The 18614-nt window shown below is 48.2% G+C and overlaps 1 protein-coding gene and 1 long non-coding RNA gene across 3 annotated transcripts in view; one reads left to right on the plus strand and one right to left on the minus strand.

The window, feature by feature from the left end:
- LGI2 (leucine rich repeat LGI family member 2) overlaps positions 1-10299 on the plus strand; it is a 29746-nt gene extending 19447 nt beyond the window's left edge. Inside the window, exon 8 of the mRNA XM_042984841.1 lies at positions 6339-10299. Within this exon, the coding sequence (XP_042840775.1) occupies positions 6339-7156 (818 nt within the window). The 3' untranslated portion in view covers positions 7157-10299. The remainder of the gene's footprint in view (positions 1-6338) is intronic.
- Positions 1323-18265, minus strand: LOC122238106. 2 transcript variants are annotated; one of them, XR_006217064.1, is made up of 3 exons: positions 18168-18265; positions 16146-16700; positions 1323-1378 (listed from the first exon to the last, which is right to left on the minus strand). It is a non-coding gene; the product is annotated as an uncharacterized LOC122238106 (long non-coding RNA). The 2 variants fall into 2 exon arrangements; XR_006217065.1 differs by lacking the exon at positions 1323-1378 and adding an exon at positions 14462-14779.
- Between the last annotated feature and the right edge of the window lie 349 nt (positions 18266-18614).

An 18614-nucleotide genomic window follows, 5' to 3' on the forward strand; every position in this document is an offset into this window, starting at 1 on the left:
CTTTGGGTTGAGACCTAGTTGATGCCTCTTTCAACGCTGTCAGGAACCCATTGTCTTAGCGCTGCTAAAAACGGGCTACTTGCTTTGTAAATAGTGAGTAAAGTCAAAATCATCTTTTCGAGATGTCTTGTTTATCAGGTGCAATCTGATAATAACACTGACTTTATAAACAGCACCACGGTGGCCTGTTACCCTGTGAGAGGCTTGCCCTTAGTGGTTCCCGATTTGGAGTTAGAGCAGTGTTTTGCTGCTGCAGCCAGAGAAGCGTATCAGGTAGAAATTCCAGATTAGGAGACTCCTAGGAATCTCTCGGGTGCAGCGCGGTTTTGCAGCAGGTGCAGGGGGTGTAGGGAGGCGGAGAGAGTGCCGTTTCCCCCCTCCAAGAACAGAGACGCTAATGAGCCTAATTTCTGCAGCACTGAGAGGTCTGTGAGACACGCGAGCACCTCCGTAAGCTCAGAAGATGCCACGTCAGATGAGCCTCTGCTGTTGGGCCACCTGGCTTCCTAGTGCTGAGTTCACAATCCCGAGAACAGCCCCTCTGGCTTCAAGTGCACACTCAGCACAGAGCGCTGCAGGTGAACCGAGGAACCCAGAGTCCATGTTCGAGGCAAAAAGGCGGTGGAGGGGTGGGGGCTGCTATCCACATGCTTTTTGCTTCCCTCTTTTTGCAGACTTGGAGGATACGTGAGGGATGAGAGCTGGCCCCTGTGCTTTGTGCAGGGGGTTCCACACCAGGGCTTGTTGCCAAGGCTGATCGCGGGCCCGTGAGGTGCCAGGCGCTGGTGTATCTCATTGGAAAGCCCCTTTCAATAGAGAAAGCCCCTTTCAATAGAGAGGCAGCGGACAGATGATAAGGAGCTCAGGTTTTGAAAACAGATGCACGTGGCTTGTACTCCTGACCCCGCCAGGTACTAAGAAGTGGCTGTGGCTTCTGAGGCTCAGTTTCCTCATCTGTAAAATGGGCAACACATGTACTTTATATGGATGTTTGTGCGGATACAAAGAGTGCCAGGACAGAGCAAGCAGCTCTCAGTGCCGGCTTCCTTCTCACACCTTTGCAGACAAAGAGAGCAGGGCTCAGGCATGTTGAATCACTTTGGGGGCAGAGCTCAGGGCCTGTCACTGATGCGTCTGACCCCTTTCCTCTCTCAGGTTGACCTGGGTAGGAAGGGACGGCATGGCCCTCCACTTGCCCTTCTGACAGTCTGCAGCTGGTTGCATCCCGACAATCGTCAAGTTATCCGTTCATTCATTCATTCATTCCTTTGTCCACAATGATTTCTTGAGCGCTTACTCTAAGCTAGGCATGATGTAGGTGCTGGGGCCACAGCAGTGAACAGGCCAGATGAATACCTCCACCCCCAACGGATTTGTACTGTAATGGGAGCGAGAGACAAAAAGAAAGACAAATAATTATGATGCAGATAACACAGCAGATGGCAACACACTGAGAAGGGAAAGGAAGGTGGTGATGGAAGTTTTGAAGAACCGGCCATGGGAGGGTTGACGTTTTAGACTGGTAAAAGCCTCGTGGAGAAGATGGGTGGGACATGAGGGGTCGGTCCATGTGGACAGTGTGGGGAGGAAGCATTCCAGAGGCCACAGCAAGTGCAAAGGTCCAGAGGCAGGAGGGTACCTTTCCTGTTGGGGTCATCCAGGGGGCCATTCTGGCCTGGACAAAATGATCCAGAGGGAAAGCTGCCGCAGACAAGGAGAGGTTAGAGGAACCTAACAGGTTAGAGGAAGGACTTGGGTTTTTAATCTGAGTGGACAGCTTTGTGCAGAGGTCGGCAGGGCTGCCCAGGATGAGGCAGGTGCCCGGCACAGGGGGCTGGGCTGTGAGTAGCCTGTGGCAGGGACAGGGGACGAAGGTAGAAGCAGAGGGACTGGTTGAGAAGCTGTTGCAGAATCCGAGCAGGTGCTGATGGCCTGGGCCGAGGCGTGGGTTGGGGCAGCGGCGGGTGGGAAGCATTCAGTGAGGTCGGAGTGAGTGTGGCCAGGGTGAGAGCCAAGGTGGGGCCTTTTTGGTTTCTGGGGACTCCTCAACCCCTCGTTCTCAATCTTCTGAGCGGTGGGCAGCCCCACAAAGCCCACCTACATCCTCTTCACAGCCAAGCCTGAGAAACGGGTTATAACAGTGAGGTAGTTAAACTTGTGAGCTCCAACATCAGGCAGGTTTTCGATGAAACTGGCTCCAGATCTTTCCAGCTAGTGACCTTGGCAAAGTTAGTTTCGTTCCAAGAGCCCCTTTCATCTGTAAAATGGGATCATCGTCGGATTGGACCTATGAGAATTGACTGGGGCCCCGGGGAGACGGGCACGTAGTAGGTCCTCAGCGAATATTAGTTTTGTCACCTGGGGATAAAAAAAGGGGCAGCCCTCCTCCCCCCTTCCAGAGCCTAATTCTTTCACTTCAGCTAAAACTTCTCCATAACTTTCATCAGCATAGGGAAGGAGGGGCCAGCGTAGAATGACCGAGGGAGCAGGGGAAGAGGGTGATTCCAGAAACAGCCTGGATCCCTCGGTGCAGGAAGGAGTGTGGTTCCCTAAGCGCGGCCTGGCGTGAAGGAGAGCCCTAAGTGCTCATGCGCCGGGCACATCACAAATATACTTGCTGTGGCCTCTGGAATGCTTCCTCCCCACCACCCTGCAGCCGCTTGCCTTGAACAAGACCAAGGGAAACACGGGCCCATTTTCCCCTCACGGGCCATGCGTGTCATTTGTCATCTTGTTTGATCACGGAGTGATCCCAGAGTCTGCGAGGGCTGGGCACGGTCTCCTCAATCCATGCCTGGCCAGATGGGGGCCCTGAGGACTGGGAGGGGCACCTGCGTCCCCCTTTCCAGCCGTGATGAGCATGCACGGGAGGGACGGCTCCAGCCACGGATCTGCTGCTGCTGGGAGGAGAAGGAAACCCACTGTGACGCTCACCCCAAGATTTCACACTTTACGTCTCCTTTTTCTCTCTACATCTCTTCTCAGCTCTCCTGTCTTTGGTTTATTTTGTTCGCCTTTTGATTTCTAGGCTGTACTCTCTCCCCTACGCTAACACACGCACACACACACACACACACACACATGCACGCACGGTGATTTCTGCCTCTACTCACAGTACTATAGGCTAAAAGTGTTCGCCTGGACAGAGGTGTTCCGGAACATCTCCAAGAAAGGAATTCTTTCTGTCTCTCTCACAGCGCCCCTCAGCTGAGACAGACTGGCAGGCCTGTGGGACACTTCTGGGTCGCAGGGACCTCCATAGGAAGGCCACTCAGGAAGGAGAGCAGGAGTATGCACTCTGTTGGTGTTGTCAGGGTGGAGTCAGGCGGCTTCCGGAGAGCAGTTCAGTAGTTTAAATCCAGAAGCCTTAAAAGTGTGCCCAACATTTAGCACGGCAATGCCTGCGTTTAAGAATACCGCCAGATGGTTTTCAAAAAAGACTACAAGGAAGCATGTTACGTACAATGATGAAAAACTAGAAATAACTGCAATGTCCAACAATAGGGGATTTGTTAAAAATAGGATACACCCATGCGATGGAATACCGTATAATACTAAAGCTTCAAGTTCTAGAAGGTGCAATAACAATAACAGGGGAGAACGTTTACATCATAGCGGTCGAGTGAAAAAAAAGTTGACTATAAAAAGCCCACGTATCCTATAAGCCCAAATTTATCTTTAGTTTTAATTAAAAAAAATGTTTGAACCCACATTTATGTTTTTAAGTTTATTTATGTATTTTGAGTGAGAGAGAGAGGGAGTGCGAGTTGGGGAGGGGCAGAGAGAGAGGGAGAGAGAGAATCCAAGCAGGTTCTGCCCTGCAAGTGCAGAGCCTGACGCGGGACTCAAACCCATCAACTGTGAGGTCATGACCTGAGCTGAAATCAAGAGTCAATTGCTCAACCGACTCAGCCACCGAGGTGCCCCGGAGCCGAAATTTATTTTTAAATTTTGAATTTGGGTGTGTGCATAGATTAACGATTAAAGAAATTTATCAAGATACGAAGTGTTATTTCAGCATTTGCGGTACGAGTAATGTTGGTTTTCCTCTTTGTGCTTTTTGGTATGTTGGTAGTTGAGTGTAGACTCGAGCCAGACCACCTGGATTTAGGTCCCCGGCTCTGTCACATACTCGCTGTGTGGCCTGGTATAAGTTACTTAAGTTCTCTGTGCCTCACTTTTCCCCTTATAAAATGGGGATGATGATGATGATAATACTGATCTCTTAAGGTTGTTGTAAGCATGAGATGAATAAATACATGTAAAATACTTAGTATAGTGCCTGCTCAATAGTACACACTTTTTAATGGTTACCTGTTATTTTCAAGATTTGCTTTGATGAACATTGAAAACTTTTATACTCAGGGGGAAAAAGGAATAATTAGTTTGAAACGAAGGAAAGGGACCAGGAAAAGTAAATATCACTCAAAAACCCACCCACCGTCTGCCCCCAAAGTTGATACTAAGGACAGAAATTGGATAACTATCCTTGTAATTTACAGACCAAATTCACTTTGGCCCAAATTGCCTAGAAAATTAGGGGAAAGAAATGACTTTTAATCAGATGACCTAGATGGGTGTGAGTGGTCCTATTGCTTGCTGGCTGGAGGGAGGAGCTTGGGAGAAGGCTCAGGGGTCTGGGGGGAGGAGAAGGTGGTAGGAGGTGGTCCGGACAGGAGAGGTCCCCTTTTGCAGCAAAGTTCTGGCTTTGTGCTGCCTGAGCTAGATCATTCTACAGGCCAGTGATCATTCTACAGGTGTTTTTGCAGTGCCTGCTATGGGCGACTTTAAAGGGGTCACATCTTTGGATTATCAAGACCATTGATTCAATAACCCAGTAACGATAGCTACTAATCATTGACCACTTCCTGTTTATGGGTGCTCTGTTCTAACAACACCAACCATGAATTTCTCATTTAGTCTTTACTAACCCCGTCAGGTCAGGGGTAATAGCATCCTCATTTTACAGACGAGGAGCCTGAGCACAGAGAGTCAACGGGCACAAGGTCAGAAAGCTTACACGTGCTGCATTTCACATCCTGGGCCACCTGCTTAGAGCCGCAGGGTTTAACACTGTTCCGCCAGCATTCAGCTTCCTTTGGCTCTAGAAATCAGAAGAGGCCAAGTGTCTTCAAAGAGCCCTCGTGACAGTCCTTTCCTCGTGTCTCTGAGACCTGACTCCTACCTTTTTATCCTCCCTCCCCAACTCCCCATTTGTTTCATCCTGCTCTGTGGAGTTGGGGAATACGTTTTTGAATAGCACGAAGACAGTTCATTTGGTGTTTGTGGTTTTCCTGAATTGTGCTCTTGCCTCGAAAGACACCAGGTGATCAGCACTTATTTCTGTGGAGACACATATATATTTTTTTAAGTTTAAAAAATTTTTTTACCTGGAAGCGCCTGGGTGGCTCAGTCGGTGACTTCGGCTCAGGTCATGATTTTGCGGTCGTGAGTTCGAGCCCCGCGTCAGGCTCTGTGCTGCCAGCTCAGAGCCTGGAGTCTGTTTCAGATTCTGTGTCTCCCTCTCTCTGTGACCCTCCCCCGTTCATGCTCTGTCTCTCTCTGTCTCAAAAATTAATAAACGTTAAAAAAAATTTAAAAACATTTTTAACTGTGGGAAAATATGCATTAACATAAAACTTATCGTCTTAACCACTTTTATGTGTACCGTTCAGTAGCATTAAGTGCCGTTCACCATGCTGGTTAGACAATCTCTGGAACTCTTTCCATCTTGAAAAAACTAAAACTCTGTGTCCATTAAACACTAACTCCCCTCTCTCCCCTCTTTCTCAGCCCCTGGCCACCACCGTCCTATTTTCTGTCTCTATGAGTCTGACTACTTTAGGGATCTCATATAAGTAGAATCATAGGTTATTTATCTTTTTGTGCCTGTCTTTATTTCACTTAGGATAATGCCCTCAACGTTCATCCATATTGTCATGTGTCATGTGTCAGAATTTCCTTCCTTTTTAAGGTGGAACAATGTTCTATTGTGTGTATGTATTACAATTTGGTTATCCATTCATCCATCAGTGGATGCTTGGGTTGCTTCTGGCTTTTGGCTGTTGTGAATAACGCGGCTATGAACACGGTTGTGCAAATCTCTTAGAGACCTCGCTCTGGACCCGGAAGCGAAATTGCTGGGTCACATGGTAATTCTGTGTTCAGTTTTTTGAGAAACCGCCACACCGTTCTCCACATCGGCTGTCCGGTTTTCCATTCCTGCCATTTCTTTACATCTCTCCCCATTTTACAGTTCACAAGGGTCCCATTTTCGCTGTGGAGGAGCGTTTTTAACCGCGGTGCCCTAATCCCCTCTCGTTTCTCTCGGGGCACAGGTCAGTCCATTGTGGGCTGCAAGGCCATCCTCATTGACGACCAGGTTTTCGTGGTGGTGGCCCAGCTCTTCGGCGGCTCCCACATTTACAAATACGACGAGAGCTGGACCAAGTTTGTCAAATTCCAAGACATCGAAGTCTCCCGCATTTCCAAGCCCAACGACATCGAGTTGTTTCAGATCGAGGACGAGACGTTCTTCGTCATCGCAGACAGCTCGAAAGCTGGGCTGTCCACAGTGTATAAATGGAACAGCAAAGGATTCTACTCCTACCAGTCTCTGCACGAGTGGTTCAGGGACACGGATGCGGAGTTTGTGGACATAGACGGGAAATCGCATCTGATTCTGTCCAGCCGCTCCCAGGTCCCCATCATCCTCCAGTGGAATAAAAGCTCTAAGAAGTTTGTCCCCCACAGTGATATCCCCAACATGGAGGACGTACTGGCCGTGAAAAGCTTTAGAATGCAGAATGCCCTCTACCTTTCCCTCACCCGCTTCATCGGGGACTCCAGGGTCATGAAGTGGAATAGTAAGCGGTTCGTGGAGATCCAGGCTCTTCCATCCCGGGGGGCCATGACCCTGCAGCCCTTTTCTTTTAAAGATAACCACTACCTGGCCCTGGGGAGTGACTATACGTTCTCCCAGATATACCAGTGGGATAAGGAAAAGCAGCTGTTCACAAAATTTAAGGAGATTTATGTGCAAGCGCCTCGTTCCTTCACGGCTGTCTCCACCGACAGGAGAGATTTCTTTTTTGCATCCAGTTTCAAAGGGAAAACAAAGATTTTTGAACATATAGTCGTTGACTTAAGTTTGTGAAGGTGTGATTGGTGAATTTAAAAGACATGTAGCCCTGGCTCTCACAGGAGAGCGACCAAGAAGCAAATACAAAAAGAAGCCAAGTTCAGAGCTCTGAAGTTAAAACCGCACTGGGGGAATAGTTAGAAGTTTTCAAAATTTTAGAACTCACATTTTAATCAGGGATTGCATTTATTGGCTAATTGCATGACGTGTCCGTTCTCCCATTTAAAAAGACATCTTAAAGCCTGTTGTCACTGAGAAAAGAGTACAGCATTAGCTCTTAACCATCTAGGACAGTAATGTGCTTTTTTTTTTTTTTTTTTAATGAGGAAGGAGAAAGTTGGATAAGATGGGATAGCTCTTATAATGAAATAAACAAACAAACAAAGACCAAACTATGGGCCCTTCTCATTCCATTTTAGCAAACCTTTTGGTAAGAACTCTTAAAGCCAAAGTCAGCTGAAAAGATTTGCTGATGATTCCTTTAAAAATCTGGTAACACTCAGCAATGCTATTTTGAGCCATTTCAGTTTCCTGAATCCCCCTTAATAGCAGAACGTTGGCTATTTCATTGGCTCACGTAGACGCACATCATGGGTGTGTTAACAAAATAATGTTGGACGTTGCTTCCTTTACCACAAAGAGAATACTCTGCTGATGCATATCTAGGCCCAGCGCGGGCTGTAGGCCCATGAGTGAGACAAAGGCATTTCCCCTCTTCCTTGTGGTTCAAAGCCAGCCCCCGGGGCGGCCAGAGCAATACCGCTTGTTAGATGCTCTCCCTGACCCAGCTGCTTCCCTGAACCCATTCTTTTGAGTTTGTGGGTAACCAGCAGACAGGCCAAAGACTGAATGGTGCTTTTCATCCCATCCTTCAAAGCAATAGAACAGGTATTTCCGCCTGATGAGCATTTGGTAGAATTTCTGAAGCAAGATTTTATGGAATCAAAAGAGGACTTTTCGCAAGTCTCGATGGACTTTGAAAACCTAGAGGTGGCCCTTTGATCTGTGCATGGCTTTGCCCTCTGGGCAACTTACTCTTAGAAGTCATTGAGTACCAACCTACCAGCTGCCCACCTGCCTACCTCCCTACTCATACGATGTCCCGCTTTGTTGATTTGCTAATGTTGCTGCTGCAAGTACAGCCCTCCCAGAGGGGCTGAGGCACCAGATGGCAGCACCCAGGGTGCTCATGACGCTAATGCCCCTTCCTGTCCCGGGAGCGTAGCACAGGAAAGCCCCCTGGGGCTCAGACGTTGACGTGGGGCCATGTACTGGCAGGGGCTCATCCCCAGTAGGCTGAGGGTCTCAGGCCGATCAGCAGGGACCGGCTTTGCAGCCAGACACACGGAGCCCCACACACCAGGTCTGCGCCCAGGGGGCCAGAGCACCTATGTCAAAATGGGCTTCTCTGGTGTGGATTACTGGGAAGCCCATGGGCTCTGGTTTTGTGGAAGGTTCCCAGAGCATGCGCTGCCCGATTAGCTTGGTTCTCTTCAGAGGATGTGAAGTGGATTTGGGGAGTGGCTCTGAAAGAGCAACTCGACCACGTCTCTTGTCGCCCTGAAATCAGCACAATCATACTGTACTGCAGTGTTATTTTTTCACGATCGTTTGCCAAGTCACGAGTAGGTAGATGTTTTGCCACAAATGCGAATGCGTTGTTGTTTCTGGTGTTTAAGCAATGCAGATGAAGGCAGTAAATAGCATCGGTGTTGCAACAGCACTCCTGGGTCCATTCTGGGACTGCAGGCTGAGGGCTTTCAGCCTAGGACACCGGGGGTTTTAACGAAGGAGGTCAGCCGCACACGGTAGATTGCTGCTTGAAACTTTCCTACTAAGCACCAACCCCACAGGAGAAAAGTGGTTTGTTTTCATTTCTTTTTAAGTGCGAAGTCACTCTTCCGCATGCGTTCTTTTGCCTTCCTGGTTTACTCGAATTGACTACAGATGCCCCCATCCCCACATCGGAGGCCGAAAGTGGGGCAGCTCTGGCATTTCTCCGGCGGTGAGGAGGGGCAAACAATTCTTTCTGGCACATGGAACCTTCCGACAAGCCCGGGCGGAAACACAGGCACTTGGCAAACAACGTAGGGGACATTCAGACAGTCCCCGCGTTTGTGCCAGGTCGAGATGACGCTCCCGATTGCCGCCGCTTGTGGAGAAGGCAGTCGGGACACCTCTTCCCAGGGCTGCCTCTCCCGAGCAGGGCACCAGCTTCCCAGCCACGGGGCCGGGGAGAGGGGCTCTTGCTGAGTCCAGGTGAGACGCTGGCGGGTGGAAGGCAGGTTGAGGGAAGTGGGGCCTGGGTGAAGGCGAGAGGGTGGGCAATCCCCGCAGCCACAACCAGCTTCTCTTTTCTTTTCCTTCTGACAAAATGAGACCAGATCAGAGTCTGCAGCCTACAAGAGTCTCCGTGCTGAGGGAGTAGCTATTTGTTCTGGCCGACTTGCTGAAGGAGCATAGATGTTCTTGGCGCAAGTCGGTGGAAGCTTTGCTTCATTAATCCCACTGCTCCCTCCCAGGCATCCCTTGAGTTTTAAACAATTTCTGCAAGAAGCTTTTTTTTCCCCCCAGTAATAACGTAAGACGAGAAAAACAAACCAACAACACCAGAAACCCAAAGCAGAGAGATACGTGGGACCATCCCCTGTGAAGATCGTTCTAGGCGGGGCTGTTCTTGTCCATGCCTTCCCATCCCCCATTGGTTCCCATCTTGTCAGCTTGTTTCTTCTTTACAGTCTCTGTGGCTAGGCTGAGTCCCTCCAGGTGGCCAAGTGGCCACGCCACACAGCCTTAAAGCCTGGGATCAGGAACAGATCTCTCATGAAGACTAAAACCAAGCCTTAGGTGCGAATGGCTCTGTGTCCTCGGGCAGCGGATAATAAGACCACCCTGCATTTCAGCAAAGCTTTATATGTTTTCAGTGTACATCTGTGTCCAGCTCATTTGTTTAATAAACAGTTCTTCAGCTCATTGGCGGGCAGGATGCTCATTTCAGAGGGAAGGAAGTAGGTGCAAAAATCGAAGTCCGTTGCCTGCTCAAGGTTATCCAGTAGTGAGTGGCCGAGGCGGAGATTTCCCCCTCAACAGCAGGCTTTGTGTTTTCTTTGTGATAGTCTGTCAATGCCTTCCAAATAAAGACTTTTTATCGTGATTCAGAATATAGCAGCACCTTGAGATAACATTTTAAAAATATAGCAAAATATGCATAGCCAGAAGGAGAATAATGCTGAATAGACACCATTTAATCAACTGGTCCATTTAACAATTCAACGCTACGGAACTGCTATTACATGCAAGGCCCCACTCTTGAAAGTCTTCCAGAAGTTTCCGATAATTGTCCCTTCTAAAGAGGGTTTCTAGCTGGCACGGCTGCTTCTCTACCCTCTCTTCCCCTCCCTCCACAGCTCCGGTGGGGATGTTGAGGTCGAGACGCATTTGGTTCTTGTCACAATGTCCACAAGATACACAAGAAGAATTCTATGAGGGAAAAACTAAAAACTCAAAGGCACAAGTGATGATGAATTGCTCCGGGTCATAATCAGCCTTCGGGGAGCATGCTGGAAATGCCGGTGTTGCATTTTTCTTCCCCGTGGAGTGAGAGGCTGTGTATTTTTAGGAAAGAAATCAGCGTGGGATGCTGGAGGTTTGGTTGCCAGGAACACTCACGATGGAAATTTCTCTGACCGGGGGTAGAATGAAAGAGAGATGAAGGTCTGCAGGAGGGGAGTCTATTTGCATATGCCTTTAGCAGGCTTCCTGATTCTTCTACAGAGGTATCAGCCTCTCACTCGTAGTTTTGGAAGAGAGTTCTTTCATTAGGCACTGGCCAAAGATTCTGTTAAAGAGAGAGCCCTGGAGTGGAGTGCAGAAGTCTAATTGTTGACACAGTGAGTAAGGTGGTCCCGACTTGGGACAATCCAAAGGGAATGGGCAGAAAAGCAGGGCAGATGGCTGTGGAGGAAACTCTTTGGGGAAAGTAGAAATAAGATGGAAGGAAAAAGGTCATCACGATTTTCTTTGCCTCAGCCAGGCAAGTAGAGGGTGGGACTACCAGGCAAATTAACAGCCAATTTTTAATGAAGAGAGCCAGTTGTAATGCTAATCGAAATAAGAATTGAATTGTAAAGCTACTGAGATCTAAACCTAGCGAGGCACTCTTATCCTTACATTATTCCATTACTTGTTTCAGAATCTACCTTTTTTTTTCCGGTAGGAGACTATGCATTCCCAATCAATCCCTTTGACTATCAGGAATGTATAAGAACTGTGATAAAATAAGCCAATATGCCATTCGGTACCATTTTTATGTATCTTAGATGCATAACTTAGGTAAAATAAGAATAGTTTATATGTATATGAAAGCATATTTTGCAGTATGCAAGCTACAATGGATGCATTTTAAGGCTAAATATATATTTAACTCTTTTTGGTAAATACAGTTAACAAACAACATGCCTCCTAAGTCGATATATTCTGTAAGTCTATGAATAAAAAGTAGCTCATGCCTAATATGGCTTTGATCTCTGGTCTGCTTGAATATGGATATGCCCACTTGAGTCACAGATTTGAGGGCATGATGGGCTATTGTGGAAGGGTGGAGTATGCCCATTTATCTTTGTGGCTTACTCCCCGTTTAAATGGAAGATGGGTACTGCAGGGGGACTTTTGCTTCTACTTGCAAACTAAAAAGTCACTAAAAAGTCACTGAAGGACTTCACAGCTACACCTCTACCTGATCTGCACGATCATAATCTTGACGGATTGACAAAGAACTCTGGGGATCTTTGGGCATCCTCTGATTCTGCATGGTGACAAGATGGGATCCCATTGATTGGGTGGAACCATGAACAAATTGGGGGCAAGACTTTTGTCTTGTTCTCTGCATGTCTGGGCTCTAACCCAGTACACAGCAAGTGAGCAGTGAAAGTTTGCCCCATGTGTCTATGTCTTTAGTCCCATTTGGTTTCATTGGACAAATGAAGGGTCAAAACCTCAAATCACATATGACTGTGTACTTATTGTGGGTCAATTACTTTGATACACTGTGGGGCTTTTTAAAAAGTACAAGGGCAGAGTTCTTGCCCTTAGGGAACTTAAAGCTAGTTAAGAGGAAAGCTAGTTATAGCTTCATCACGGGAAGCTATAGTGACAACACCGGGGCTAGTGTTTCTGCATCACAAAGCAGTGTGTGGCTAATTGTGCAATGAAAGAAACAGTAGTGATTACCAATTATTTAACTACTGGTATGGCATGTGGGTTGCATTAATTTTCTATTGCTATGCAACAAATGACCACAAATATAGTGGCTGAAAACAGAACATGGTCATTAGCTTACAGTCCCCATGGGTCAGGAGTCCTGGCACAGCTGAACTCGATCCCCTGCTCAGGTCTCAGGAGGCTGCCCTCAAGGTGTCAGCCAGACTGTGTTCTCATCTGGAGGCTCAACCGGGGAAGCATCTCCTTTCAGGCTCATTCGGGTCTCTGGACCCCATATTTTTTCAGGCTCTCGACTTGGGGACCTCTTTCAACTCCTAGGGAGTCACACGCAGCTCCATGCCAGTGGTCTTCCCCATAGATCCTCTCATGACATAACTGTGAGCTTCTGTAAGGTCATCAGGAGCAATAGGTGTGAGATCCCATCACCTTTGCCCTATTCTATTAGGTGGAAGCAGTTCATAGGTCCTGCAGTCACTCCTCAAAGGAAGGAGATTGTAAAGGACTCATGGGGTTGGGGGTCACCTTAGAGTGTGTCCATCACAAGCACCAACCAAAGAAAATGGATACCCAGGTGATCAGATATCTACCTGATAGGTATCTAACCATAAAAAGCCATTGACCTAGGCCCAGTGCATTCCAGTGAAATGTGTACTGTGAATACAGATAATAAATTCATAGGAGGAAGGGCTGCTTCAGGCCGGAGCAAGTACCCCTGACCAGGATAGAGAGGAGAATGGCCTTTTCACTATTGCTTGACCACTGAATCATTGTTTTGTGTTTGTGGAGAAGTACAGAAAAGAACTGAACTTTTCCAAACCTGCAAGTCAGAAGCTCATTAATCCCAATATTTCGGTGCATTTAATCTTGGAACGAAAATGCTGTGTAAATTGCTCAGTCCTGACCATGTGGTCATTAGCAAGGCAAGTACACTCACTTTCTCTGTTTCTCAGAGAGCTAATTGAGGACTAACTGTCTAAGAAGAATTGGAGGCGTGAGCAATGTGTCACTTTCATTGATCACCTGTTCTTACAATTGGCTTCTCTACCTGCCTCCCAGACAGGACAACCCCTTACTAACCAGGGCCTAATTGGCACAAATGACTTTTTCCAGCAAATTGGGTAGCAGAGCTGAGACTAAGGGCCTTAGGTGAGCCCCACCTCTTGGCCTCTGCTCCAGGCGGCCTCTTGCTAAATCTCAGCTTCTGCCTCCAGCCAGACGACAAGCCAAGGCAACACAGGAAGAGGCGTACAGTAATTTAAGTGCTACCCCGAAATTCCCAGCACTTTCGGAAATCTATAGGCGAGCCCTGGAGAGCATTCTCCTGCGTATGTCCCCAGATGTCTACTAGAAACCAAGAGAAAAAATACAGCCAAGTTCTTTCATCTTGCAAGAAGCCGGCCCAGTTCTCCATGCCCCACCCCAGCCCGTGCGTCATCCCCAGAAGTGACCCAGAGCCCCGATTGGCATCGCCAATGGTAGGGGTGACAGATCCCAGTTTGTGTCGCCAACCCAGTTAGTTCTGTCATCTCCCTGTTTGCTTTCAAGGGTGCTGTGTGCTGAAGGGCATGTGAAAGGAAGGTTGGGGCCTCAGGAGAAAATTGGAGTCGTGACACTATGTGAACAGTGCTGTGCTAGGTCCCGAGAATACAAACGTCTTAAGAAAGATGCAGAAGCACTTAAGCAGCTTTAAACATCGTGCTTCCTCACCCTTTTACAGTAGCGGTGGAAATGCTCGGGGAATGTGAATGTAGCTTGAGAAAGTAAGAAGACCCAGGTGGTCCAGTCTCACCGCAATGTAGAATTTAATGAAGCAACCCCCAAACCAGGGAGTAATTACAAGTAGTTCTGGTCTCTCCTCGTTTCCCTGAACGAAGAGGAAAGCCTGGTCATCACCCTCCCCATGCTGCTGCTTCAGGCCGGTCTCCCCCCAGTGGAGATGTTTTCTAGCAGCTCACATTCCATGGCGCCCCCCCCCTGATTCTCCAGTCTTCCAAAACCCCTCCCATATGCCACCACTCCATCCGCTGCCTGGCCTCCGTCCCATCTCTCCACATGGGTTTTCCCGGGAAGAGGGTGGAGGGAAAAAAGGTCTAAATGCTCAAACATTAATATATTTTATTCTGGCCATAGTGCATCCAATAGATTTTAAGATTCTTCTGCCTTTGCTTCTCTTTTTCTGCACCGTGTTACCCAGGTTCACAAATTCTTTGGTGCACCCCCCTTTGGGAGGTGGAGACTGACTTCCCTCCCGTGAATGCACGCCGTACTTACGGACTTATTTCCAAGGAATAGAATGTGGCAGAAGTGTCAGTGTGTAACTTCCAAGAATAGGTCTTAGAAGGCAGTGAAGCTTCCTTCTCGCTCTCTCTTAGCTCCCCGTGGGAGGCCAGCATCATGTTGTGAGGACGTTCAAGAAGCCTGTTAAGAGGCCCACACGGAAGGACCTGAGGCCCCTTGCCAACAGCCAGCACCACGTGAGCGAACCACCGTGGAGGTAGATACGTCAACCCCAGTCAGGCCTTCAGATGACTACAGACCCGGCCACCGTCCTGACTACATCTTCATGAGAAACCCTGTGCCGTGAAGGCCCTCATGGATTCCCGACCCTTGGAGGCTGAGATCACGAGTGTTTGTTGCTTTAAGCTGCTTAGTTTGGGAATCATTTGTTGGGTGGTTGATGACCCGTACCCCATTTTTAATGGCTTGTAGCAACGCGAGTGCTGATGAACCCTTGATCTGAGAAAGTTTAGGAACCAACATACATATATACCACCGCCCCCCATGACTCACATCATAAGCACAAGCTACACATACACGTATACACACACCACACACTCCCCCCGTACCCCCCACACAACGCACCCCCCAGTGCACCCCTTGCTATAAACACATACCCCACACTACACCGTACCCCAGTGCACTCTCTTCCCCCCCACACCTCCCACACACATCCCCACCGTACCCCCCTACCACACACACACAACACCCTTTCTCCCCCTTCACACACTGTTTAAGGGGCAGGTGCCATTTCTACGGCCTTCTAGGTGGAAGGCATCTGAGCAGAGTCTTGACTAGGAATGGAATACGGAAGAAGAATGTAATTGCCTTCACCTCCTTAACCACTCCCAGGAAGTTTTCTTAGTGACAGTGAGGCTTTGGCCTGTGTTTTGTGGGTCGTGGCCGACCTAGAGGAGGATGTTGATGACTGAAGACCATTCACGATACCTCAGAGATAGCTTTGTGAACTCCCAGGACCGGACATGACTCTGTCCCTAGCTGCTGTGGGCTGAATGTTTGTTTCTCCCAGAATTCCTATGTTGCAGCCTAATCCCCAGCGTGAGGGTATCTGGAGGTGGAGCCTTTGGGAGGTGATTAGGTTATGAGGCCGAAGCCCTCGTGAATGAGATTAGGAGCCCCTGTAAAAGAGGGGGAGACATAGGGCCTCCTCCTTGGTTCTCAGCCATGTGAGGATGTAGGAGAAGGTTGGCCACCTGCGAGCTAGGACGAGGGTCCCACCAGACACCGAACCTGCCAACACCTTGATCTTGGACTCCCAGCCTCCAGAACCATGAGCAATAAATATTGTTAAGCCACCCAGTCTCTGGTATTCTGTTACATCAGCTCGAATAGACCTCTTCTCTGTCTGGAAACTGTCCCCATTGAAAAATCGTAAAATGCCAGAATAGCGCCTTTACTGTCGATGAGGTTTACATCGGAGACTGGGGCTCGTTCTGCGCAGGCAGGTGGATTTGCTAACACTGAACCCTGAAACAGACACACATACCTGGCCACAGGTGCGTGGAATGGAGGAGCAAGGGACACGTCTGCTCCTTGCAGGCTGAGCAGGAGGGAGAGGATGAGGGTCACTTCAGCACGCTGGTCTCTCCTTCTGGCTCACCAGTCCCATTAGGACATCCCGCCTGGTCTCAGGCGGAGAGAAGGAAACGTGCGAGTTGGTGCCAGAATGATTGTGTTCCTGGGGCTCCCTCTCCGTGGCAGGAAACATCCGGAGTAGGAAAGAAGTCTTCTCCCTGCTAACATCGACAACTCGGGACGTGGCGATGTGTCTGTATTCATGAGCAGAGCTGGGTGACAAGGGCTCCCTGTTTTCTTACTCTCTTTGTAAGTCGTCCATAGAGACCAGGGGAATGTATTTTCAGCCACTTGGAAAAGATCTTTCTGGTAGGAGATAGACCAGTAGAGAAGGGAAACTTGTCAGCCCCAAGAGAGGATCCTGACTGCGGGTGCTGGAAGTTGATGGAGTTCAACAAAGCTCTATTCTCCCCTACGATCCCCTTCTAGTGTGATTTGCCACTCCATCGGCCTTTTTGCCATCAGCCTGTTTTGCACCAAATACAGCGAAACGTAATGTCATTCTGGGGTCCCGAAAGAAGAAGCAGGTCAACTTGAAGTGTCTTTCAGTAACGTAGGCAGTCAGGAGAATTTTCTGGCATTTCATATCTTCAGCAAAGTGGAGTATCTGCTCTACTTACTAAAAATGCCACTGTCTCCCCACCGTTTCCATCTGCATTTACGTTCTGCCTGTACTGCTGAGGTGGCTTTTTTCCCCTTATGTTTACTGCCAACCCATTTGCATTTTCTGTCACAATAAATAACCCAGTAAAACCCTCCAATGAGCAGGTTCTAGCCCTGGCTCTTTCTAAGCATGGAATCACAAGACAATGATTTATAGTCATGATGGCCCAGGGGAACGGAAAAGTGGACATTTGCAAGGGAATCATAAGTGAATTCAAACCAACGCTTGGTGGCTATTAGGAAATTAAAGATAGGAAATTATTTTTTAGATTTTTTTGAATGTTTATTTATTTTTGAGAGAGACAGAGAGAGAGCATGAGAGGCAGAGGGGCAGAGAGAGAAGGAGACACAGAATCCGAAGCAGGCTTCAGGCTCCAAGCTGTCAGCACAGAGCCCGATGTAGGGCTCGAACTCACGGAGTGCGAGATCACGACATGAGCCGAAGTCAGCGGCTTAACCGACTGAGCCACCCAGGCACCCCAAAATAGGAAATTTCTATAACCGTTAAAGTCGTGGAGGCCATGGCAGGAGAAAGGCTTCAATTTAGAGACTGGGTCTGTGTGGGTCACCACTATTTCCCCAACACCCAGCGTGTCGCCTACCCTAAAAGAGTTCTCAATTCGTTTTCACTGAAATAATACTGATGGCGTGATGGCCAGCATCTGTTGCATGCTGGGCAGTGTCATGTGGCTTAACTCCCTCCTCTCGTTATTCTTCTATGAGGCAGGCACATTCATCTCCCCATTTTACAGATGAAAAAATGGAGGCACAGAGAGGCTGAGGGCTTCTCTGGGATGCACAGCTAAAGTCCGGCAAAGTCAGGAAACTATGGTCGAGAGCGGGTAGGGCACTTGCTCAACTTTACACAGCAAATAAGACTTGGGATAGGAACACAATGAAGTTTGCCTTCAGAATGGGGTTCCAAATGCAGGCTGCCCAGTTAAATTAGAATTTCAGATAAACAACAAGCATTTTTTTTAAGTATAAGAATGTTTCAAATATTGGGGCGCCTGGGTGGCTCGGTCGGTTAAGCGTCCGACTTCAGCTCAGGTCATGATCTCACGGTCCGTGAGTTCGAGCCCCGCGTCAGGCTCTGTGCTGACAGCTCAGAGCCTGGAGTCTGTTTCAGATTCTGTGTCTCCCTCTCTCTCTGCTCCTCCCCTGTTCATGCTCTGTCTCTCTCTATCTCAAAAATAAATAAAAGTTAAAAAAAAATTAAAAAAGAAGAATGTTTCAAATATTGCTTGGAACATATGCTAAAAAAACTTACCCTTTGTTTTCCTGAAATTCAAATTTAACAGAGCATCCTGTATTGTTATTGGCCAAATCTGGCCACCCCAACCCGGAACCCACACTTTTAACCACTGAACTGTACTGTCCGCACAAAGTGCGGTTGGGGAGAATGACCCCCATTGTCACTTTAGTTTCTATGCCTGCATAGGTTACATCACTTATGCATTGTTACATCTAACCCTCATGACCAATGGGCAGGGCCAATGTTATCATCCTCTTACAGATGAAGAAGCTGGGACTCAGCTCATGTGACTTGGCCAAGGTTACACCGAAAATACTAATCATATCTAACCTTCAGGCGGCACTATGCTGAGTGCCAGGTACTTTCTGAGGGCTTTATGCCTATTTGGTTTGTTTTCATCTTATCCTCTCCGATTCTGCAGGGTAGGTCCGATCGTTATCCCTCTTTCACAGATGAAGCAAC

The sequence above is a fragment of the Panthera tigris genome, chromosome B1 (assembly GCF_018350195.1).
Source record: "Panthera tigris isolate Pti1 chromosome B1, P.tigris_Pti1_mat1.1, whole genome shotgun sequence".
NCBI lineage: Eukaryota > Metazoa > Chordata > Mammalia > Carnivora > Felidae > Panthera > Panthera tigris.